The 25,106-nt window shown below is 44.3% G+C and overlaps 1 protein-coding gene across 5 annotated transcripts in view; it reads right to left on the bottom strand.

Moving 5' to 3' along the window:
- TWF2 (twinfilin actin binding protein 2) overlaps positions 1-25,106 on the bottom strand; it is a 57,555-nt gene that overhangs the window by 12,252 nt on the left and 20,197 nt on the right. For 3 of the 5 annotated variants that reach the window (XM_033140674.1, XM_033140676.1, XM_033140678.1), the window contains 4 exons: positions 12,308-12,486; positions 8,708-8,803; positions 6,385-6,489; positions 2,582-2,596 (listed from right to left, as the gene is read on the bottom strand). In XM_033140674.1, the coding sequence (XP_032996565.1) occupies positions 2,582-2,596; positions 6,385-6,489; positions 8,708-8,803; positions 12,308-12,486 (395 nt within the window). The remainder of the gene's footprint in view (positions 1-2,581; positions 2,597-6,384; positions 6,490-8,707; positions 8,804-12,307; positions 12,487-25,106) is intronic. The other 2 variants (XM_033140675.1, XM_033140677.1) reach the window with 1 other exon arrangement.

Raw genomic sequence — 25,106 nt, 5'->3', positions numbered from 1 at the left:
GTGAATGGGTGGTTAGTTTGGGCCCCTAGCTATTCACAGTGTGATCCTATATATGTCTACTCAGAAGAAAGCCTTTTTGACTTTGGTGGGACATACAACCAGGTAACTGTGTACAGAGGATTGCAGCTAAACTAGTTGTTCTCTTTCTGTCTCTGAAGATAAACATTGCAACAAAAAGTTCTAAGAGAAACTGCAATTCTGTCTTAAGCGATCACTCCTACGTTAATTTGAGCTAAAGAACTATGCAGGTTTCAGATGGGCTAAAGAATCTTCAAGTGCATTTGTATGTTCTGTTACAAGAAACCAGAATAAGATGGAAGGGTTTAATGCTGAAAGTCGGGAAATTCCCAAGCCTTAAGCCTGCCCTTGGAACTCAGCCAAATATGGTATCCATCATTTCTCTACTTCTCTTTGGTAAATATCCACAATCATAGTCATCTTAATGGTATGCACTAAAAGCACAAAATATTGCCTCCCCAAAAGAGTCAGTAGCACCTTTACACCTGAGATTTCAGAAGGAAATCTTTGCAGTGGTGTAACATTTGGATTATTTGACAGCCCATTTTTTCTAACTCCATAGAAAACTACTGAAGTCTTCACATTCATTCTTGGGTATTTCTGAACTAACACAAATTACTGCCATTTCAGAGACACCGTCCAGTACTGCCTGCCATACTCCAAATACCTTGCACACTTGCCTTGACACACACACTGAAGTCCCCATTTTTATTTCTATGCCGCTTCAAATTAACAAATGTTTTAAAGTGATATAATTGTCATAATTTCCAAATGATTTATTATGCAGAGCAGAAAATTTCAATGGTGGCCACATTCAAAAATTTTCCAACCTGGCATGCACATTCTAGCGCATGTGAACACACAGCAGTCATTCAAAATGATTTTTAAATACTGTATGGAGTTTTCATATTCATTGTAGAGAACGGTCCCATGAAAACATCAATTTTCTCTATGATGCGTTTTAACCACAGCTTTTTTTCAGAGTGAACTTGGCAGAACGCAGTTCCAGCACCTCTCAGGTGGGTGCCATTACCATTCTAAGAGAAAGAAGGAGGCATTCATGGTGAGTTCCAACACCTCTTTTTCGATAAAAAATAGCACTGATTTTAACCAAATCCATCCTATCCAAGGCAGGGGTGCCAACTTGAATAAAATATTTTTTTGGGGGGGAGAGCTAAGCCTCACACCACATAACTGATCACAAAACATGATACATGCCCACCTTCTGAATGGCAGTGCCCATCAACTTTTTGGGGGGTGGCCCCCTCAATTATTTCATTGGAGGAGTGTGCGAAGGTACCTTGGTCTCTAGGAGTTGGCTCCTATGATCCATGGACACTTCTAATTTGCGATTTACTGATGCTTTCAAAACCTATGAAATTTGTATTATATTTAAAAGTGATGTGGGGGGGAAAGGGCAAACCCTCTTAACGTCCTTTGGATTTGAACAACAGGAGTGCAAAAGGATTTGGCCTTCAAGCATTTCACATGGGCACAGCCAAAACGATCTTACGCAAGAGGACTGGCCAAGCCGAGCTGGCGTCTTTTTTGCTGCACAGAAATGAAAGGATATTAAGAATAAAACCTGGGAGCAAGTTCTTAGTGAACTCAAAGGGACTTACTTCTGAGTAAACATGCACGGGGCAGTGCTGTTAAATTGTCCCATGCCTTTTAGGCTACTTACACAGCTTACTTTTCCTACACTGGTGTGACACTGATGCAAGAACATGACAGAGTACTACGACAAACTAATTTTGAAAAGAACAAAACTCGTTTTGAGAGCATTCAACCTGAACACTAGAAGGTTGGGAAAGAAACGCCGAGGTGTGCCTAACGGGCCACCTGAATGCCGTCCTGGGAAGTCAGGCAAGTCACAGAAAAGCAACACTTCAAGAACTCAGCGACCTCTCTCTTGGGGTGAAAGAGCACAGAAGCACTGCACAAACAGGCACTCATGCGTTAGGCACAGAAAGGCAAGCATGGAAGAAATGCAACTCACGACACACTGATTTCCACCACCACCCTTTAAAGAAGCAGAGCCCCCCTTCTAGCACCAGCTAAAATCCACTGCTTGATTATGAAACCTGCAGTCAATAACGTGTGCCGTTTTCCCTACTGGTCCATAACTGTTATCACCAGCCGTTTGCCTCCAGTAAACAAACAGGTCAAGGCTAGCAGAGGCTTATCAATGGGGATCTGCTAGCGTTCCTTACCTAACTGTTGAGTCTAATAAATTCTGCCCCTCAGTCTAGTCAGACATGCCAAGGGCACTTGTAAACTAAGGCAGAGGGAGAAAGGGGCAATTGTAAGTTTTAAAGGGCTTAGCGAAGCCAGGGAAAGGGATGGGCCCTTACATGTTAAATGCCTAACATGATGCTAGCACCTTGAGATACAAAGATTGCCCAATTAAAGCTCTCTGTGTGTGTACGTCACTAGTACCTGAGCCTATAGAAAAGATATCAGTACTAATACGTATTTCAGGCTTTTGTCGTCAGAGCTCTGCACTTCACTCAAGGAAATTGGAAAGATAAATGATAGAAAGCAAGCAACAAAAAGCACTTACCTGGGCTGTTTTACCCTGCAAGACACAGGCAAAAAGCAGCTTAAATCAAACAAAACTAAAATAAGGCTTGTAGCAAGGCAATTCTGAACAAGAACATTGCTACTTCTGTAAAACGAGATGACAGAAGGAACAAGCCTGCCTGGATCTGGGCTTTCTATCCAGGCACCTCTTAGCCCACTTGTGATGGCGCAGTGGCAAGAGAGAGACATTCTGTATGCGCTCAGAGGTGCTGTCTTCTGCAATAACAAGTTACGGAATAACAGGAGACTTGGTTCCTGGACTGAGGTTACATAGCTGTTGTCTCATTAAGTAGCAAGGCAAGAATTGTCCTTAATGAGAGGCATATCCATCCACCAACATGTAATGATACCCGAGTGCATGCTGGAGGGGACAATCCCTGCACCTTGACAAGGGTGCAATGAGTCCTTGGCAGTGCTAGAAAAAAGGGGGCAAAATGGAGCAGGATAGGAGGGATTTAAGATAATAAGATAATTGTCCTTTGGCTTTGTAGCATCAGTTCCAAAATGGAAAACTGGGAGGATGGAATCAGAGATTCTGATCAACCACAGCCCAGAAATGTGGATTCTTTGCACAATATCTGTCCTTACAGTTGGGCCATCAGCATGAATGTCTTTCCAAACGGAGAGCATGCCGTGCAGCACAATGCATAAGATCCCAAGCCCAATTCCTCTCTCGAATGGAGGGTCAGAAAAGACCTTGGCTCAACAGCTGGGAGAGAAGCTGCAAGGACTTGCTAGGCGAAACGGACCAATGTCTCAACTCTGTACCAAGCAGCTCCTTGTGGGTTGCATCCAGTTGGTGTCCCCTCCACTTCCCCCTGCAACCCCCTCAAGCTGGGCAACAGTTTGGGAGATGGAAATTGCTGAGGATCGCATTGATCCCTCTGAAGCTGGCAGGAGGCTCTGGAGTGTCCCAGGACAAGGGGACGGAGAGAATGTATCTGCCTGCCATGGGACAATTCATTTACTTCTGTTTGCGCATTATGGCATCCAACCAGGAGCACGAACAGTTGCAATAGCAGACAAATTCTGTCTACGCATCCCAAAGTACTCTCTCCGTGTTGTCAGGAGAAGCAAGGGAGGCAGAGAGAGATGCCGCTGTTTAGGCTTTCACCGGTGATAACCAATTCTGACATCTCTCCTGCCACAGTGACAACGGAGGCCCTGCACATTGACCCAGGAAAAAGGAGCTCTGAACAGAGAAGGACTCTCTGTCCGAACCACTCAGCCATGCAGGGATGGCGATGGGCAGAGGCGGAGCTGGGCGCCTGTCAGCAGAAATATCGACATGCATATTCAGAGAAGGGTGCAGAACAAAAGGTGATAACTGGGCTGGGATTATTTCGACTGACTTGCTGAACAAGTAAATGAGGGGTGGGTGGGTGGGCAGAATGGGCTGTATCTTTTGTACATGGGTCTGATATGTTAGGGGGCTGGTTGTGATTGAATGGTGGTGAAAGAATGGACTTCTACACATACTTGAAGATATTGCCTTCTGCAATATGTGGAAGTATAACGGGCAGGGCAAGCTGATTACAAAGACAAGAATCAAGGAAGACAGGAGCTGCATTTTTTACAATGGCAAACCCTAAGTTGTGTGGAGTTGATCAGATTTACCCATTCTCTGAGTGTCAGTCCTTATGCAGCCAAATCAACCCCATCTATGCACAAAAAAGGACCTAACATCAGGTCTGGGTGAACCCAAAAAGTTTGCAAATGTACAAAAAAAGGTGAAAAACTTGAGCGGCGAAGCGAATCTCAAAAAACAGCCCAATGAAAATTAAACACGCTCAGTGGCCATGGAATGGGGGAGAGGAGGGAAAGGAACTAGGGAAGAAGAGGGAGGGGAATGGCACGGCCAGCATCATTCCACGCTGCAACACTTTGTTGCGGAACCTATTTGCATATACTATGAGTGATCTCGATTTCTCCAAGCGCCAGAACACTTGCTCAAGAGAGAGACATCAGTAGGCTTGGGGAAAGGTTTGCAGAATGACAAAATATTTGGTGGGGGGGAGTAAACCCTTGCTAGGGAAACCCCCAAACATAATTATGCATGCTTAGTCACCCACCTCCGGGGGGTGCGTAGACAGAAAACCAAAACTGGGGGCAGTGAGAGTGGAGTGGAGTGCCCTGAGAGAGCATGTGACTACTGCAACATTTGGTGCAAGCTCCAGTAGTCTATATAAAATGACACTTGGTTTCAATATTTATGGAACTTTCCCAGTATACATGTTGCAGGAACTGGATGCTATGAAGTCTCTAAGAGTCTTCACTCCCACACCTCTACCAGCTGACTTGCTGGCGTTCAGCCCAGAGAGCTCGTTATCCTCCTGACTTACTGTCGGCCTTATCTTCGTCAATACAGAACGTTGAAATCAGGTACACACAAAGCTCTAGGTAAACTCGGATTATTAGAGAAAAATGGGTGGGAGGGAGGGATATTTGTATGTTTGGTGCCTAAAATGCACACACACACACACACCACCTCTAACTTAGAGGCAAGATTGCTACCCAACTATTAGCACCCCGTACCTCTATGTGGTCAGTACAGATACTGCAGGGTGTGTGGCAAACAAGTAACACAGACAAGAAATAAGCCACTATTTGGAGCACTAAGTTTAGGGAGGAAGAATTTTTTCCCCCCAGTCCACACCAGCTGAACATCAATCCAAGTATCATCCCCCAGAACAGCAAATCCTTTTCAGCATTTCCAGCAAAGCACAATACAATTTGGTGCTTCTCTTGCACTCTTAACACCAAGCAAAAGAGGTATACTTTTTTAAATGATTTCAATTTAGACCATGACAGAAGCTTAAAAGACAGAAACAAATGCAGAGGAATTTGGGAGACCTGACTTAACGGAACTAAATCTAGAGAGAATCCGTTTTTGGGGTAGTTTTTCCACATCCTCCCTCCCTCGACTCTAAAGCAAGTGTTCCTTTGCAATCCTCCCTGTCTTCCTCTGTATTATACTATGGCACCCACTCTAATTCTCTGCTTTTTTAACAGACAGAAGCCTTCTTAAAAACATTTTTTACTTCTCCAAACCAACTCTCTTCCCCAGTCCATGTCCCTCAATCTCACTGATGGGGTGCAGCCGTAGTTGTTTTAAACACCTCTTGTCCATTCCTCTGGCTTATACCTGGGGCAACCACTGGCCCCACCTCAGTCCATGTCCCTCATCTGCAATGGGGACAGGGCGTACCTGACTCTTCCCTGCTTTTCCTTTTCCACCCACTCTCACCTTTATAAAAACACAATGTTAAGTCTCCCGGAAAGTGCTTGCCACACATTTAAGTGTTTATCTTACTGCACTTATAAGCTCATTTTAGAAACAGCTGAAATCAATTTATTTCTGCCTGTTTTTCAGGCTTCTGCATCAGCCCTTCTGGGAGAGAATGATAACATCCCAAAGGCTTAAGTCGGTGAAACAGACTCTGCAAGGGGGAAATGGCACAGGAATGGAAATTTGGAGGCAGGGAGGAGAAACTATACCATAACAGTTTGCGCCTTGAGCAGCTTTCCACCCAATGTTGCAAATTTTCAGTTTCCTTATAGCCAGTTTGCACAGCCCAAAGAGAGGTGGCGGAAGGGACACTGTTATGGCCACCCCTCTCTGCCACCAGCAACAAGGCTTTATCCCTCAATCTAACAGAATGCACACTGGAAGTCGCTCTGCTTGCTCTATGAGGCATAATAGTGCCAAAGGAAAATCATGATTAGCTGGGCAGGACCACCAAGCAATCGTTTGGATCAGTGCCACGGTGTGCTGCCTCTCACCTCGTTGATGCGGATCTGCTGGAGCTCTTGTTCAGCTGCAGTCAGAGGAGCCGGAGCGGAGTAGGACGACACATGCTTCTGGTAACCGCTGAGCGAGATGTCTTCCTGTAGTCAGACAGAGGTGGTGATGTAGCAGCCAGAGATATGGTTCAAAGTACATGAATGGGGGCACATTTTCTTATGGGCTACATAGGTCAATGGCTGTGAACCTTACAAACAAAGGCAACTCCAGTCAATGACATCGGCTGGCTTTGGTGTGCAGGGCCAGAACAGCAACTCACTGTTAGCATCAAGGCTCTTGACAAGCTCTCGTTTAAAACTGCAGCATAGCACACATTGCTGAAAGGGGGCATCACCTATTTCCGACATGGTAAAAGAGCACTTAACACATTAACTGATCAAAGAAAAAGGAGCAGTAGTGGCTGGCAGGTGGTGAAGGGAGGATAGTGTTGCTTATCTAGCTTCCCAAATCTGTGCATGACTTCTGGTTACCTAGAGATGAGGGGCAGGGAAGCGGGTAGCTCAGCACAGTGTGGCTGCAGCAGTGGAGTCGACCCAATGCTCCAGCCACTGCCCCTACACAGAGCTCTCCACCTCTCAGTAACTGGCAGCGCCATGTGCCAGTGAGAAGTCAGTAAACAATGTCGCCCTGCCCTGACAGCTGCTACTGGAAAGGAGTTCTTTGGTCAGTTTCACTACGATCCAGAAACAAGGGCAAGGGGAATTCTCATGGAATGCATTTGTATGTAATGCTAGACCATGGTGTGATGCACCAAGACTGAGCCCTTTCAAGTCACGGGCGCATGTGTTCTCCCCCCCAGAGCATCCATGAGAAAAAGTGCAGAAACTTCTGTTCTTGATTAACCAGGGTAAGCAGAGTCTGAATTCTAAATGGTGGTTCAACTTAACTATGGATTTCTAAAACAAGCCAGCTTAATAAACCAAGGTTTATCAAGGCTAGTTTTATTTGGAGTAAACTACAGTTAAAATCAAACTACTCTCTGTCCAGGTTCAGACCTAATGCTAGGCTGTGCTTAGAGAAAAATGGAAGCAAAAGCCTTCCAGTTCTTCCCTGCGGCCAACTGCAGAGACTCCTCCACCCAAAGAAGATTGCAGGTGTTGGCAACAAGCACATACAAGTTCGACTCTGCTTCTGGAGGCATGGGGACCAGTCAATGTTCAAACTGGTTAACAGCATAGGATCACAATCTTTTCAGTGTAAAAGGCATAACTTAAAAGAAGAAATATGCCACCACTGAGAGGAACTTGTCCAATGTTAGCTGGGGATGTACACTGGGCTTAGAATTAGATTTTTTGTCAAATGAGACATGTCTTGAGGATTTCAGAGTTATATATAACTACTGGAGGTTGCAGACAAACAGAAATGCAGGATTCCTCCCACACTATATAGTATGATCTCATTTCATGTGCAATGCTGCCACCTTATGGTGCTTTCCTAGAAAGCCACAGTGCCATGAAAACCATGGCTAGCAAACCAGGGTTTGCTATTGCATTGTGTGTAGAATCATGGACTAACAAAGTTTCATATCAGTACACCCACCCAAAAGGGGGTGCTCAAACTTGATGTTAAGCCTATGTACCTCCTTTTCTTTCTGTCTTTCATCCATCGATCCACCCAGTAAGAGTACTGTTCTAATTGTGGAGACAGGGCCTTAATGAAGACCACACAGCCCAAACTCTGACCCTCACCAATTGTGGATCCAAAAGGATTAAAAATAAATTACAAATTTAATCACAAATTAAATAAATCTGCGGTGGGGGAAAATAGGAAACACTGAAGATCTCAGTTAAGTTTAAGAACTTAAGAAACCTGTTGTATCAGGCCAAAGGTCCATCATCCTGTTCACACAGAAGCTACCTTGATGCCCATGGGAAGCCCAAAAGCAGGACATGAGAGCAACAGCACTCTCCCTCCCTCTGGTTCCCAGCAACTGGCATCCAAAGGCATACTGCCTCTAGCAGTGGAGGTCAAACATAGCCATCATGGCTAGTAGCCACTGATAGCTTTATCTTCCAGTTCCCCAGAAAGCTTTTATTACTACTATTAACACACTTGATTTTCTTCTGCCTTAAATAACTAAAAACTACTCAAAGGGGATGTGGGGAAGGGGTTAAATTGACCCGGAAAAATGCCTGCCTTCTATATGTTATAACAACAACAACAACTTATTTTTTATACCCCGCCCATCTGGCTGCGTTTCCCCAGCCACTCTGAGCAAGGTTCTGTAAGGTTCTGAGCAACATGGTACAAGACAACAATGGCTAAGGCTCTTCCTGACGGCCCTGTTGCTTATTGCCGTACCTTAACTGTTCCAAAGAGCTCGTCCTTTACATGCCCTCCTCCAAACTCTTTCTTCACTGTTGCTCTGGTTGCTGCATAGAGCATCTTCAGTCTAACCTGGTCAAACAGAGAGAAACATCAGTGACAAGGACAAGCCATTCCATGACTATGGGAAAAACAACAACAACAACAACAACAACAACAACAACAACAACAACAACAAGCTGCCTATCAGACTGGGTTGCCCCAACCACTCTGGGTGGCTCCTAACACAATATTAAAAACACAATAAAACATCAGCCATTAAAAACTTGCCTAAACAGGGTTGCCTTCAGATGTCTTCTAAAAGTCATATAGTGAATTATCTGTTTGACATCTGATGGGAGGGCGTTCGACAGGGCGGGTGCCACTACCGAAAAGACCCTCTGCCTGGTTCCCTTTAACTTCACTTCTCAAAGTGAGGGAACCACCAGAAGGACCCTGGAGATGGACGTTGGTGTCCAGGCTGAACGATGAGGGTGGAGATGCTCCTTTTGGTATACAGCAGGGGTCCCCAAACTAAGGCCCATGGGCCGGATGCGGCCCAATCGCCTTCTCAATTTGGCCCGCGGACGGTCCGGGAATCAGCATGTTTTTACATGAGTAGAATGTGTGCTTTTATTTAAAATGCATCTCTAGGTTATTTGTGGGGCATAGGAATTCGTTCATTCCCCCCCCCCAAATATAGTCTGGCCCCACATAAGGTCTGAGGGAGTGGACCGGCCCCCTGCTGAAAAAGTTTGCTGACCCCTGGTATACAGGATTGAGGCCATTTAGGGCTTTAAAGGTCAGCACCAACACTTTGAATTGTACTTGGAAATGTACTGGGAGCAAGTGAAGATCCTTTAGGATTGGTGTTAAATGGTCCTGGCTGCTGCTCCCAGTCACCAGTCTAGCTGTCGCATTCTGGATGGGTTGTAGTTTCCGAGTCACCGTCAAAGGTAGCCCCATGTAGAGCGCATTGCAGTAGTCTCCCAATTACAATGGTCATGGAATGCTTTAACTGCAGGGTTTTCACACATTTGTGGGTTCTGAGCACCTTCTTTATTAAGGAATATGTCCCCTTGCTAATATTTTCAGATAATCATCTTCAAACTACTGTTCCAAAATACATTCAGACAGACTAGCAAGTCAGCCATGTGAGGGCTTGCAAGTATAAAATCTATAGGGCTGCCAATATAAGCAATTACACAGAGTCAATTGAACTGGCAGCTGTTCCCCAGGAGGGATTATGGATGATCTTATCACAGAGTTCAACATCAGGACCTGGGGGATGGTTAGCAACTATTGTTCCTATTACTGTAACCTTTTTACCTTAACTGCCTTCACAGCTAGGAGGGTTTTATGTTTTAATAACTGGGTGAAATATTCAAGTTTATTGATACTTGGGTTAACCTCCACCACCGGCCGAGGGGGGAAAAAAACCCTTGAACTTCCCTCATACTGTTGGTGGCTATGTATGAATGCTGTTAGCACAGGTAAGACACAGAAATATACGTATTTCAATATAAAAATATTTACACTCTGCCATTTGAATTAAAAATAAAAATCTTCAAAGCAGCTCAAATTTAAAATTCAATTTTTTAAAAAAAAACTATAAATAAGGCAAAATGCCACAAGCAGAACAGAAGAAAATTAGTAACTAATTAGTTAAATGGTAAAAAGAAAATCAGCAGGACACACATATTGTATTCCCTCAAACTCAGTCCTGCAGACCTTCTGAAAAAAGCACCTCCTTTGCTGCCTGTCTAAATGTTAGCACAGTAAAACTTCCCAGGAAGGAGTTTCACAATTCTGGCAACATTTTTGGTGCCACTGTTAAAAAGACCTTGTACACTACGCTGAAGAGAAGGATCCAGATCAGAACCTCCATGGAAAATCTCAAAATACAAGCAAATTCATATGGGAGCAGGGAGGCCTTAAAATACCCTGAGCCCCAAGGATTCACAGCAACCTTTCCCAACCTGAGGCCCTCTTAGATGTTGCTGGACTCCAACTCCCATCATCCCTGACTATTGGCTATGCTGTCTGGGTCTGATGGGAATTGGAGTCCAGCAACATCTGGAGGCCACAGGTTGGGGAAGGCTGATTTAGGAGTTTTATTATTTTGTATTATTAAAATATTTATCAACTTCACTTTCATAGAAAATGTAACGAGGTGGTGATTTAAACATGGGTGTCATACGTTCCCCTTCAGCTAGCTATAGTCAGAATTCTGGCAGTGTCAATCACCACACAACCCCTCCATATTCTAGCCATCGAAGGTTTTAACTATGCAAAAACCATTTTAGAGTAATGTGTGGTCTGCATCTTATTTATTTATATCGCCGTTCCTTGTGTGTGGTGACCAGGGTCAGGGCTTTATTTGTGGTGCTGCTACTTCAGCAGCTGTGGAAGTCCTTCCCTCCTGAGATATGGCTGGTGCCACCATACGTACCTTGCTTTCTGCCATCGTCTAAAAACATACCTCCTCCCCCCCCCCCCCGGCTTTTGTATGGGAGTGAGCTTCTAGGTGGAGATTTGCGAATGGATGTTTTAAGAAGGCTGTCTTATTTTAGCTCTGGTGTTTCAACTGTTTTAATGGCTTAAGTGTACAAACTGCGTTTTTACCCAATTTTATTGTAACCTGCCATGTAATTACTTTTTGAAATGCATTCAATACATAAACGGGGGAGAATGTTTTAACCGATTTAGCTGACGATCCTTTAAAGAACCCTGGGCGATCTGGGAAAGAGCTAGGGGGAAAGAATGGGAGCACTTCTCACAGAAATGACAATCCATATGTTAAAACATTGCCTCTGTTGGCCTCCAGATGGCACGATAGTCTAATAAGAGCAGAGATTATAGGAGCAAGAGTTCTGCAAGATTCTTGCAGAGCAGTTCGCAACACAAATGCCTGGGAATGCAAGAATGTGTAAATGGCAGTAGATAAGTACAACCCTCCGTATTTACCCTTGTCCACAGAAGTATTATATGATGAAACAATAGGAGACATTAAGTCCCTAAGGTTATCATCTCTGTTTGTAGGGTGTTGTTTTTTTTTATCAAGTGATGGTCCATTTGACTGTTCTTTAAAATCTGTTTTGAATGAATGCCTAAACATGGTGAGAAAGAATCACCTCCAATTTCCACATGATATTAAGCCAGGGGTAGGGTGTTTCCGTGCACTGCTCTGGTTCGCCAGAAGTGGCTTAGTCATGCTGGCCACATGATCTGGAAGCTGTCTGCGGACAAATGCCGGCTCCCTTGGCCAATAGAGCAAGATGAGCGCGCAACCTCAGAGTCGTCTGCGACTGGACCTAATGGTCAGGGATACCTTTACTTTTGCCTTTAGGGAACCCCTGGCCCATGGGCTGATCTAGGCCATGTTCCCCAAACTGTGACCACCTGCCCATCACTGGTGATGTCAGCTGGTGGGTGGAAGGACTGTGTTCAGTCTTGCATTGGCTGCACGATTCTCTTCCCAGCAGGGAACAGGGTGTACTTTTCACCTACAACCCATTGCACAAACCAGCTACCCATGCCACTTCAGCTCTGAGTCCTAGGAGGCGAAGATCAAGCAGAAATAAAGCAGAGGCTTACGGGAGAGTTGTCAGGAGACCAGGAGATGAAGAGCCACTCGTAGCCCTGTGCATTCTGGGTGTCCAGGCGGTAGAGGATGTAGCATGGCTGCAGCTCATCCAGCAGCGGCAGCACAAATGAGTCGTAGTCCTTATCCCAACGTCGAGACAGTTCTTTGTAGGCTCCAAGCACCAACTGCTCTGCAAGTTGGAGGGGGCGGGGCAGAGAAAAACGAAAGAACTGTGAGCAAAAAGATGTGGCACTTAAACGCAGCATGGATCATTTACAACCAGGGCTCAAGGAACCTTCTGCAGCCCCAGAACCACATGTGGGCAACTTTCTGGAGGTTACAGCACAGTGGTGGGCAGAGCCTTTGTCTTTGTACAGTGGGGTGTATACATCCCAGCCATGCAAGCAAAAAGCTTCTACACCTGCCCACTCACCCTGCAAAAAAAAAAAGAGGAAAATTATTAAGGATGCATTGTAGCCAGGCAAAAGCACCTGAGGAGGGTGTGATGGAGACAGTCCCAAGAGCTGGAGAGAGGCTGGGAGGCTGCAGTTGGGTCACCCAGGCCTGTTCTAAATCAAGGGTGAAGAACTTGCCATCTTCTCCTGCCAACCCAGATTCTTTGTTAAGGCCCACACATGCTTGGTTCATCACCACCATCATTTTAATTTGTTGAAACTATGCTCAGGGCAGCTTACAACATGACAAGATTTACATAATTGCAAACATAACGGAAGTCATAAACAATAAATAAAACATATCAAAAAGTACACAACTTAATGGAAACAATTTCCACATAAATCATAAGATCTAAAACTAAAGATACAACAACAATATCAATAACAGCAACAGCTCTCTCAACTCCCCGTAAACTATACTCCAGCCCAAGAATCTGTTCAACAGCCTCAGCTTTTGTAGCTGGAGTCAGTCAGCACTCTGCTCTCCCAGGCCAGATGGGAAAGGACCAGTAAGGCAGGGTGCAGGTCATCCAGGGCTCACAGCCAAGATGGTCTCATTTTAAAAAACACAGATAAAAATTTAAAACAATTTAAAAGAGGAGTCCTCGGTGCTAAGCAGCATCCACAGTCCTTGCCCCAAGCCAGGTGGAAAGAGGCAAGGGCAGGGCCCTTCAGGCCCATAGCAGGCAGTCCTCCTTGGTTGAAATTACGAGAATCTTGGCTTTCCTTCCTTCTGAGAACCCCTGCTCACTCTTCTTGGTCAGATAGACAGATGTGAGCACTTTGTGGGCAAAAATTACTGCCACATTCCCTATGGCTGAAAAGAGGCATGTAGTTCTGTTTCATGGGTTATGGGAAAATTAAAAGGAGTTGGGTGCAAAGACAGAACGTCTGCATTATGTATTGGTCTTCTCCACTCCCAAGAGCACAACTCTAGGAACACAACAGGCATGGCGGACCTGCGATCCTAGAGCCGCTCTCCTTCACTGTTCGGAAAGACACCCTTGTTCTCCATCACGGAACTGAAGGGGGAAATCTGTTCATGAAAATGCCTCTTGAACGGACTGCATAAGGTTACAGAAGAGCTTGGAAGGGGCACAGAAGAGATGCAGAAAGCACAAGGACCGTGTGCCTCCCTCCTCCCCCAACCCCAACATGCTGCTGCAATTGTGGCCGGGCAAGAGTTTTCAAAAGAGAGATACATCCCTGCCTGTGTTTCTTCTCCAGCATATATGGAAACACCCATTTTATGTTGACACAGCTCTAAGGTTCTGGACAATCGCTTTTGAAATACAAAGGGCCATCTGGCAATAATAATAACCTGGCAGTCCTATAGGTTACATAATGAAACCAGCTCCTATGTATGTGTATAAAAAAAGAAGCCCGGCCTAGAGACTTTGCCACCGACAAAGGGAACACTAATACTCCGAGTCTTGACTTGCTTTGCTACATGCAGAAAGTCTCAGGTTCAAATCTAACACCGCTAGAGAGCCAGTGTGGTGTAGTGGTTAAGAGCGGTAGACTCCTAATCTGGGGAACCAGGTTCGCGGCTCCGCTCCTCCACATGCAGCTGCTGGGTGACCTTGGGCCAGTCACACTTCTTTGAAGTCTCTCAGCCTCACTCACCTCACAGAGTGTTTGTTGTGGGGGAGGAAGGGAAAGGAGAATGTTAGCCGCTTTGAGACTCCTTCAGGTAGTGATAAAGCGGGATATCAAATCCAAACTGCTCCTCTTCTACTTAACAGCATTGGGCAGGGAAAATGCCTCTGTTCCTGAGACCTTCCAATCAGAATAGACTGTCCAGTACATGGGACAACAGTTGGCTCCAATATAAGGCAGCTTTATGGGATTTTATGTTGCGGGGAAACAGAAAACCTTTCTGCTTGGGCTAGATTTCTACATCAGGGAGAAGGCAAAGCAAGATCCCAGAGGAGTAAACTATGTGATTACTCTGAATTTACCTATCAGCCTATAATCAGAGCTACAGAGAGCCAGTGTGGTGTAGTGGTTAAGAGTGGTAGACTCGTAATCTGGTGAACCGGGTTCGCGTCTCCGCTCCTCCACATGCAGCTGCTGGGTGACCTTGGGCTAGTCACACTTCTCAGAAGTCTCTCAGCCCCACTCACCTCACAGAGTGTTTGTTGTGGGGGAGGAAGGGAAAGGAGAATGTTAGCCGCTTTGAGACTCCTTCGGGTAGTGAAAAGCGGGATATCAAATCCAAACTCTTCTTCTTCTTCTTCTTCTTCTTCTTCTTCTTCTTCTTCTTCTTCTTCTTCTTCTTCTTCTTCTTCTTCTACTGAGTTAGGCAGAAAATATGAAAGCACTCCAGGCCCTGCTGACAGTGACCACTTGGCTGGGTAAGTGATAGCTGTCTGTTGCATCATTTGTTTTGTTTCTACTGCAAATCCATTTCCCAAGAAAACAGGAATGGTCTATGTTTTTCGTGAACCCTCGAGTGCCCATGATAAACAAAAACAAAAAGGGGGGCAAGAAGGTCACAATGACGTCTGCCAGAACTCAACCTCATAAAAACATAACAAAATGTTTCTGTTTCAACACAGAGGTGGCCAACTTGCGGCCCAGATGTTACTGGTCAACAGCTCCCAGCATCTCTGACCACCAGCCATGCTGGCTGGGGCTAATGGGAGTTGGAGTCCTGAAACATCTGCAAGGCCTGAAGTCCGATTTCCCTAGCCTAGAGCCACCCAGGCCTCCTGCCTGCTTGCCAAATCTCCTCGACCATTCTTGTCCTTATAAAGATATCCCCTGTAGTTTCAGGTCAGCAAAAAAAGGGGGTGGGGAAGAGAGAAATTAGGAATGTGGGTGTCACTGTGGGTGTCACTCAGGCTGCGGAGACAGCCCCGGAAACGTCCACTTCCCTCTAGGATGCAAAACATGCCCTCAACTAGCAGCTATTTCCTGCCCTTTCATTTACTGCTGCTTATGCCACCTTAGCAAGTTTTTGCTTTTATGGGAAGTCGATTTAACCATCTGAGAGCTTTCAGTCTGCTGCTTAAAAACTGACTGAAAAAGTGAGTAAATACTGAAGTTCAATCAAAGATAAATTCTAATTTGACCTCCTGAGGAATGATGCATCCAGATACACACACACAACTTTGTGGTTCAGTTATCTTTGCGAAACACTGTGTGATGCACTTCTACAGTTTCCTGTTCTGACAAGTTTGCCACAACCCTTGATCCCACAATGAAGCAGCAATGCAAACCATTACATGATATGGTGGACCCATGTTTCTGAAATGGAAAGGAGCAATTATTAATGAACTAAATGAAAATTCTAATTTGGAGTGCATCCAATCTAACCTGTTTTGTTGGTTGGTTGGTTGGTTGGTTGGTTGGTTTGTTAGAGGTGGCTGGAGAACCTCCAATGAATAGCCATATAACTCAGCATCCTTTGGACTAGTTTAATGCTCTGTTTCTAGATTTTCTTGCACACAAGTTTGAACCTTCTTAAAGACCTATAAAACTTTCCACCATTAGTTTGGATAGATAGAAGTATTACCAGTCATGAGCCATCATGGCTCTGCCTATCCTCCTGCCTTTCTCGTTTATTCTTTAAACACACACACACACACACACACGTATGCAAAGGTACACATGTCCATTTAACATTATGGGAATAAACATAGATGCACTGCAGATACGTTACAAATCAGGAACTGCCCACTCAAGCAAGAAATGGCATCACAATGAAGAAGCAAATTGCACACTGGGAAATATGATGCATTATGGATCAACTACAAATACACACCACTTTGGAATATTGGTGGCCTATCACATGACTAAAGGTTCCCAGGGAGCCAGAGTCAGTTGTCGTTTCCCAGTGTATGCCCACAATGCTTTTCTGTTTGTCTTGTAATGGCCTATGCCTGTTTGAAACATTTGTTTATTTGCTTACATTTCTACCCTGCCTTTTCTTCATCACAGAGCCCAAGACAGCATACATATGGTTCTCAAGCAGCCTCCCATCCAGGCACAGGCCAGACCCAGGCCTGCTTGACCACAGCAAGTGGTCACCTCAAGTGCCTTCAGACCACATGTGTACAAGCAATGAAACAAAAAACCAGGACTTCAAATACAGTCATACCTTGGGTTACATACGCTTTGGGTGGCGTACTTTTTGGGTTACGAACTCCGCTAACCCGGAAGCGCAACCTGATCTGCATGCGCAGCGTTTTTTGTTTTTTCGGGGTTTTTTCGGTCTGCGCATGCGCAGATCGAATTGTTTGGGTTACGTCCTTTTCTGGTTACGTACTGTAACCCGGAACGGATTAAGTATGTAACCCGGGGTACCACTGTATGTGCCTGATCTTGGCCTGTTGATTATCAGTCAATCTGAAGATGAGAGGTCAGGGGATACACTTTCAGGATTCTTCACACAAGCCCCGAATTGTCTCTCTAATTCTCTGTGAACAATAGGAAAACAACAATATGTCACAAACAATGCAACAGCTTGAAAGCAGCAGGTCAGGCAGCCAACACATGTGGCCTTTTTTTTTAACCTGTTCAGTCATGTTACAACAGGGACCATGCCAGAATGCTGCTGACCTCTTGCAATCTGCACATGCCCCTTCACACAAATTCCCTTTCCACTAAGTTCCACCCTTTCGACAACGTATTATTTCATCGAAAGCAGGCAGTCACCGCTTTCCAGAGGAATCAATGCTGCTCAGAGTGAAAACCTATGGGCTCTATCACATGACATTGGGAATGAACCTGCCATACACACTGCAAGCTGCCTCATACCAAGTCAGACCACCCATTAATCCAGCCTAGCACTCTGCCTACTCCAACAGGAGAAGCCCTTCGAAGTCTCAGGCAGCCAGTCTTCCCCATTAACTTCTGCATGCCAAGCATATCCCTCTCCAAAAGGAATCAAAGACTGGAGTCAGGGCTGCATACATTGTGCACATATGGGCAAGCACAGAAAGATTTCCTGCCTGAAGGTAATCCTGACTCACCACAGGCAATGAGGCAAGTGGCTATTTTCAAGCCCAAGCTAAGGCTTGCTCACCTGGAGTCACAGCTACATATTTCATTCCCTTCTAATACAGTATACAACCTTCTTTATTTTCTAATAAGTAACCCTGTTATTACAGAAAAGAAATCAGCAGGTGATCAGCAAAAGGAGACCTTGGGTTTTAATCTGTTCTTCACTGAGGCATCTTTTTTTTTTGCATTATTTATCGAATAAAGATAAAAGTTGCATCACTAGCAAGTTCTAAGGTCTGTCAAGAAACAGGCAAGCAACCTTGCAGAAACCACAAGCAGACAGAGGTATAGTTATGAAACATTTAGGCAACAGTATTACCCTTTTTTGTACTTTACGTCACAGGGTGTAAAGGTGCTGTGGCTGGTTGTTAACATTCAGCTCTGCTGTCTTTTTTATTACATGGCTCTTTGTTAAAATAAGAATTGTCTTAAAATGGATACATTAACATTTCACTTTGCTGATTTAGAGCACAATCCCCCTCCCCTCCTGATGCTAAAGAGTCAGGGTTGATACACTGGCTTCTTGTCAACTAAGAGAAAATCCTCTGGGGAAGCAAGGTTTTACCACAGTGGAAACCACTGTTGTACTCAGGAGTGCAGTGTGGGAATGTTTTAGGATGCAGGAGAGGATATATTGTTTAAGATATCCTATTCCAACTTGTGTTTACAAGTCCCAGAAATTAGCAGAGTTCTCATTCCCCTTTTTAAACACACACGCAGCGGAAAGCTTGCTCAGGTTCGTTAAAACCTCTGTAATAAATGTCCTGGTATTTTCCCCATTAATCCCTCTCAAAATAAGACATTACACAGTCTTCTCTAAAAGCATAAGAACATTTACTCACTAGAAATCATCTGTTCACAATTGGATCCCAGACGGCAGACTTAAACTTAGTAAAAGTTACATTTACTCAGGAGACTGTTCCATAAGGGAAAACAGCTCCTTTGTGTTCTCTTGGCTCCAAGAGAGCATCCTAGTGGTCTCGCTTCTTTGAGAGCGTGGTCCAAAAAGGGAAGATGGAGTCTCGCCCCTGTGATTTGTGTTAACCTGCCCAGGTGAGACCACACCCATCTCCAGTTACACAGAGGAATTCCATCCCAGCCCAGAATAGACAGGAAGTTCCGGCTGGTGGACTAAGATGCCTTTTGTGTCCCCTCTAGCAATGTTGTGTTCGACTGCCCCTGCGTTTTACATCCCACATGCAGAACGACACCATCAATGGTTATTCCACCAGTAGAAGCAGATGAACTGCAGTCCAACAATATATTGAAGGCACCATCTTGCTATCCCTTATTATCCATGTTAAAATCACTTTTCTTTTCATGATCTCACAATTTACACTACCACAAGTTTGCATGTTGTCTGAGGCAAACGAAGAAATTGCCTAAAATCAAGCATCTACAGGAGAGAAATAGGCTGGCTGGAGATATCTAGATTCAAAAGACCGAAAGATTCAAAAGACTGAAGGAAAGTGAGATTTTAAAATCAAGCAACTACAAGAGAGAAAGTGGCTGGCTGGAGATATCTAGAAATGTACAATTGGGCACCTCTCAGCTGGCCCAGCATCAATCAGAAACACTTATTGCCACTATTTTTCAACACCTCCCCCCACAAAAGGAGGTATTTTTAGATTTGCCAGTGTGCCTTTGTAGTTTGGGGTTAGCCACATGACAAAGGAGTCGACTAAAACCACACCTACATTTCTGGTCCCCTCATCTCAAGGAGGATATTGTAAATCTCGAAAAGTTTTTCTCCCTCTTGTACAATACTAGAACCCAGCGCCATCCAATGAAATTGAATGTTGGAATATTCAGGACTGACAAAAAGACGTACCCGTACTTCTTCACAGAGTGGAATTTGCTCCCACCAGATATAGCGATGGTCACTGACTTGGATGGCTTTAAAAGAGTGTGAGACAAGTTTATGGAGGATGGCTACTACCCATGATGCACTCAAGGCCTGTTGTTTGCAGACTTCCCATAGGTGAAGACTGGACTAGGTGGCCTGATTCAGCAGGGCTCTCTCTTCTTATGCTGTTATGTACCACCAGTCAACAGAAGGCTGCTCTGATTCTTAAACCTGAATTAAGCTGCTCATTGCTCTTCTGTTCTGCAAAAACGAAGAACGACAGACTGAGCCAAAAGGAACTCTTACTTCCTGTATAGACTTTGGGGTGTGGAGAGCTGGTGTTCTCAGTTAACCATATTAAAATGGAAAAACGAAACATGGCAGAAGGCGCTGCACTGTAAAGCCAGATTTGCTAAACACTTGATTGCTGACAGATTCAGTGTGCAAAAGTAGGAAGTGGCTGTGAATCAGGGTAAAGAGCTCATCAAGTTATCATGTGTTAGGCGTGTACAAAAGGCATGAACATAGCTTGTTCAAAAAGCATAAGAACAATAGCTCATTTCGGGGGGAAGGTTTTTTGCAGAGATCTGCAAAAGTGTCTCTAACACTTCTGGTCACACTTAGGTTTCGGATTTAACAGCCACTACCCACATTGGTGCTTTCCTTGCCATATGGCTTGCTGCTTTCACAATCCGGCTTTCACCTTATCTCCTGCCATTTAACTTGGCACCCTGGTAGTGGCATCACCACCCCCATCCCAACTGCCACTTCACACTTTTTAGGGTTTTTATAAAGATTCAAAAGACTGGAGGACAGAAAGTGAGATTTAAGTTCTAAGCTCCACTGGAACCAATACAAGCTTTTGTGACTCACTTCACCCTGCAGATACCCAGGAACTTATTTCTCAATTTGGAACCACAGCCCTTCCAATCTACAAGCCGCAGGCAGACTTTGTTACTGTGCTAGAAACTAAAGCTACACTGGGCACACCCTGACCTTGTGGTTCAAAGGGAAGTTAAAAGATTAATTGTTAAAAGCACCGAGATTAGAAATAACAAACATTATTTAGGGCCATGGAAATAGAAAAGACCTGATCATTCTAGACATAAAACTGCTATAAAGAAGAATACTTTTTTTAAAAAAAAACTACCAAGCTACATGGCTCTGGTGTGTCTGTTCTATGTGCCTCAGGAAGGATGCAAGAGCAAGTCTTAGGTTCACATGCTGCCTGCCTACCAACACCGTTCATATACAAGATGGCTTGAGGAGAGGCAGATATTTCTGTCATTCATGTCATCTCTGTACCCTAGTATGAAATAGAAGGGACCCCCCTGTTCCCTACTCAACACAAATAAAATCTCCCATCTCTCTCTACTCAGCCATCTAGCAAACAAAATACAAACTAAATAGCCGATTAGTTAATAAAGCCTGTCAATAACTGGTCACAGCCCAACCTATAAGATATCACACACACACTCCTTTTTATTATTATTAAATGCTTTATTGAAACTAAAAGGAAACAAAAAACAAAAGATTTGTCCAGAAAAAGAAAAGAAAATGGTAATATTTGTTACCTCATATCACAATACCGTAAGTTCTTCTTGCATTTCTAATGACTTCCCGTCACCCCATCATGAATCTACCACTTAATCTATCTAGCGCACTGTTTTCATTTTCTTTTGTTAATTTTCATCAGTAATATATTCTCTTATAATTATCCATCATGCCACAGAAGTCATTCGAGGCCTGCCACTGACGTCATATTATTACAATAGTCCTTAAGATACTTTTTTTGGTACATGTCCCATTTTCTAATAAATGTTTGATCAGTGTCAAACACACTCTCAGCAGGTGGAAGAGTCATCAGGAGGGCAAAACTTCATCAAAATCTATAATAAGCTTCTTGCTTATTCACCCCATAAGAGCCCGAGGTTGCGTTGAAAACCTTAGTAATAATCTACCAGGGTCACATGAGCAAAGAACATTAACCCTAAATGCTAGCATGGCAACAACCTGACAAGTGCAACAAAACACACGGATAAAGGGGAGCAGACAGCTTTCAAGTGGGTCCTTAAAATGTAAGCTTATATTCCCAACATGCCTAAGACGTCAATCAGGACCACTGCCAGGTGGCAGTAGTTTGGCTGATGTCCCTCCCTGAGAAACAATCTTTTTCTTTGCGGCAACAGCGCCACCAATTCTCCTCCCCGCCTGCTTTGTTACTTAGATTTATAATATATATATATATATATATATATATATATATATATATATATATATATATATATTCGCCACCACAATAGCAGCAATAGCAGCAGCAGCAGCAGCAGCAGCAGCAGCAGCAGCAGTGCTGGCCCCTTCTCTGCCACCAGGACTCTGGGAGAAGGCCAAGGGTCTCCCTCTCAGAGCCAGGCATTCTGGGTGAGGTAGCCAGCTGGTAAAAAGAGGGTGTTTATAAAGGCAGTGAGCAAGTGGGTTGCAGGTCAGGCCTTTGTGAGTCCTGGCAGGTCTTTGTCAGTGTCCAGTCTGGCTGACTGCTGGCACCAGGCCCGATATCAATTACTGTGATTCACAGGTTCATCCTCTTGTTAGAGATCCAGGATAGTAATCCAGTAACCCAGCAGTCTAAGGTGAAGAGCACAATGGAATAAGTGGGCTGTATTTTCAAGCACAGGCCTTCAGGGTGTTCTTGGCGAGACTGACTATGAGAACTTTCAAAGCACAACGTTACTCTTTTTATTTCAGGAGGGCAGTTCTTTAAACCAGTTGAAAGTGCAACGGAACGGCAAATGAGATTTTCTGTAAGTGATACGCATTAGGGGAAAAGCTCCTGTTGCTACATAGGCACTACTTAGGGATCTAAATTGGGTCAGCAAGGAATGAGGTAGATTGCTATGGTCTGTGGTGAAATTTCTCCTGCAGGTTACAAAGTGCTCAGAAGCCTCCTGCACAGTAATTCAGAGCAGGGCTTTTAGCGCAGCTGCCCCTCTTATGTGGAACAGCATTCCTGTCGAGATATAACAGGGGCCAGCTGTCTGCACTTTCTGAAATCAATTGAAGTAATTTATGTTCTGACTTTGGCTTTCCCAGCTGGATTATGAGGTTTTTACCACAAGCATCTACTTCTTACTGTTTTTGCCTTGTTTTAACAGTGTTTGCTGCTTTTGTGTTTTCAACTGTTTTTAATTATCTTACGTGAGATGGTGATTTAGAAGGTGTTTAGTAAATCAATAGTAGCAATAGCAACAACATCTGAAGGACCAAAGGTTCTTCACACTTGAAACACGTGAAATGCTCTCCTTTACCATCTTTGCTCTAAATCGCTTCCTTCTTTTTCATTTTCTTTTTTTCCTAGAAGAGATGTTTCTGAGGTAACTGGAGGGCTATTTCCCAGCTTAGCACTGTGGTTGGAAGAGAGGAGTCTTAAAGACGAACCCTTCATTTTGGAATCATTCAGTCTGCCAAGGGGAATGTTGACTTCTTTAGCAAGCCTAAACTTTTACACCCAGGGATAGTTTATGCATTTAGAGAATAAATATTTTGCCTCACGAATAGAGTGCAGGATAGACAATGGTAGGATAGTGAACAGGATAATTTTACACTAGCATGAGTGTGGGATATTAGCAAGGGCAGGAAGAGAAATACCCAAGGTAGAGCCTTTCCTTGTTTAGTCAAACAGCCTTCTAAGTACCTTACAGTGCAAAATTTTGCATGTCTTCCCTGAAATAAGGCTCACTGGGTTCAGTGGGTCTTACTTCCCTGTGTGTAAAGAGGTTGCAGCTTCTGTTTGTCTGCAGTGACTGCCAAACTATTCCACTGGAACAAGTCTACATAGGACACAGCTGGAATACAAGCTCTACCAAAATGATGTTCACTGTAAATGATATATAAACTGTATTCCTTAACTGTAATCTGGCAAAAAAACAAAAACCCAGCATTGTAAGTGCTGTTCACAGACACTTTTTGAGAGCTGCCTAAGTGTCCCTAAAAAGATTTCCCCCCCAATCTTCTAACTGTATATCGAGTACACGGTTCATGGCCACCCAGCCATCTGGGGTGGCTGTAGCTCTGTGGCAGAACACAAGACTTGCCTGCAATGTTCAATCCCTTGTGTCTCCAGGCAGGGCTGGGAAAAGCTTCTTCAGGAAACCCTGACAAGCCACTGTCAGTTGGTGTTGAGCTGGGTAGCCCAATTGGTTTAAAGGACCTTCTTACGTTCCTGTGACCTTTACTGTATCTCTGTGACAAAAAGCTATCGCTGGGTGGAATTCCTGAATGCAAGGAGCCCAGGAGCAAATCTGTTGGGGGACTGGCAATGCCAAACAACACGGACAGGGGGTGGGGGCAGTAGATTTCACACTGAACTTTGTGGGCATCACAGAAGCTCATTACATATTTTTTTTTTAAGTGCTGAAAATGAAAGCTTTAAAACCATTTATTTCACAAGGGTGTCTTCCATAAGAAACTGACATGCTATAAATACATCTGAAATGAACAAAGAGAATTGTGAAATCTGTGGTTGCTTTTGAGGAGATCATTGCACTGCCATTTAGAAAGATGCCCAAAAGATCAACCCTTCCTTCAAGCCCAGTCATAGAAAGGCCGTAAAGACTGGGGATTTCCATTCTAGAGCTGGGGAAAATGTGACCCCCCCCCCAGACCAGCAGCTATTAAAACCTCATTTCATGCAAACGATTCTTTCAGAGCCCCTTCTCTTGTTACTAGTACATCTGCGTTTCTGCTCTGCTAAAGTGCCTTCAAATGTTCACAAATACACTTTGAGAGGAAATGTAAATTATTACCAAAAATTTTTTTTCGCAATGCTGCATTTCAGGGGCCATCCATAATACTCTTAATGCACATCAGGCCATTTTCAAGTTGCTTCCCAGAACCCAGATATCCCATCATTAGAAGCAGTTGCATCAAAATGAAAAGGAAAAAAAAGTAGCATCAGCAGCGAGGAGGAGAAAAGCATCAAAAAGGCTTATGTGGCTTAGGCAATGAGTCAAGAAGCACTGCCATATTGAGCAACAGGAGGCCTGAGGAATGAGAATAGAGCAGGAGGCAGCAAAGGAGAAAGCTTCAAGTAAAATAAAAATAAAAATCTGGCATGGGTCGGTAAACAAGAAATTTCCTGTTCTTACAAGTACACTGTAGAAAATGTTCTTGTCAGTTGGGCCAGACTATTTTGCACGGAAAAGAATCCTGCCGTCATGGATAGTGTAGAACAAGGGGGTTTCAATTCATCCCCCACATAATGAAAGAATAGTGTGGCCGGAATGTGTCTGAACTGTGATGGTGCCTCTTCTTCACCCCTGGAAGGAAGGTAGAGAGGTGTGTGTAGGCAGAAACCCCTGGATTGTGTGGCTGGGATGTAGCGCAACTACACAAAAGGAAGTGCTGCCTACCACCGGTATGGGGTCCCCAGGAAGGTTCTCTGTAAAAGAATGCGACCCCCTCCCCTTCCCAGGCTGAAAAAAAATGTTTGCTTTTAAAAAA

Source organism: Lacerta agilis, chromosome 2 (assembly GCF_009819535.1).
Source record: "Lacerta agilis isolate rLacAgi1 chromosome 2, rLacAgi1.pri, whole genome shotgun sequence".
Taxonomy (NCBI): domain Eukaryota; kingdom Metazoa; phylum Chordata; class Lepidosauria; order Squamata; family Lacertidae; genus Lacerta; species Lacerta agilis.
The sequence above is the reverse complement of the archived record's forward strand: the minus strand, read 5'-3'. Positions and strand labels throughout refer to the sequence as shown.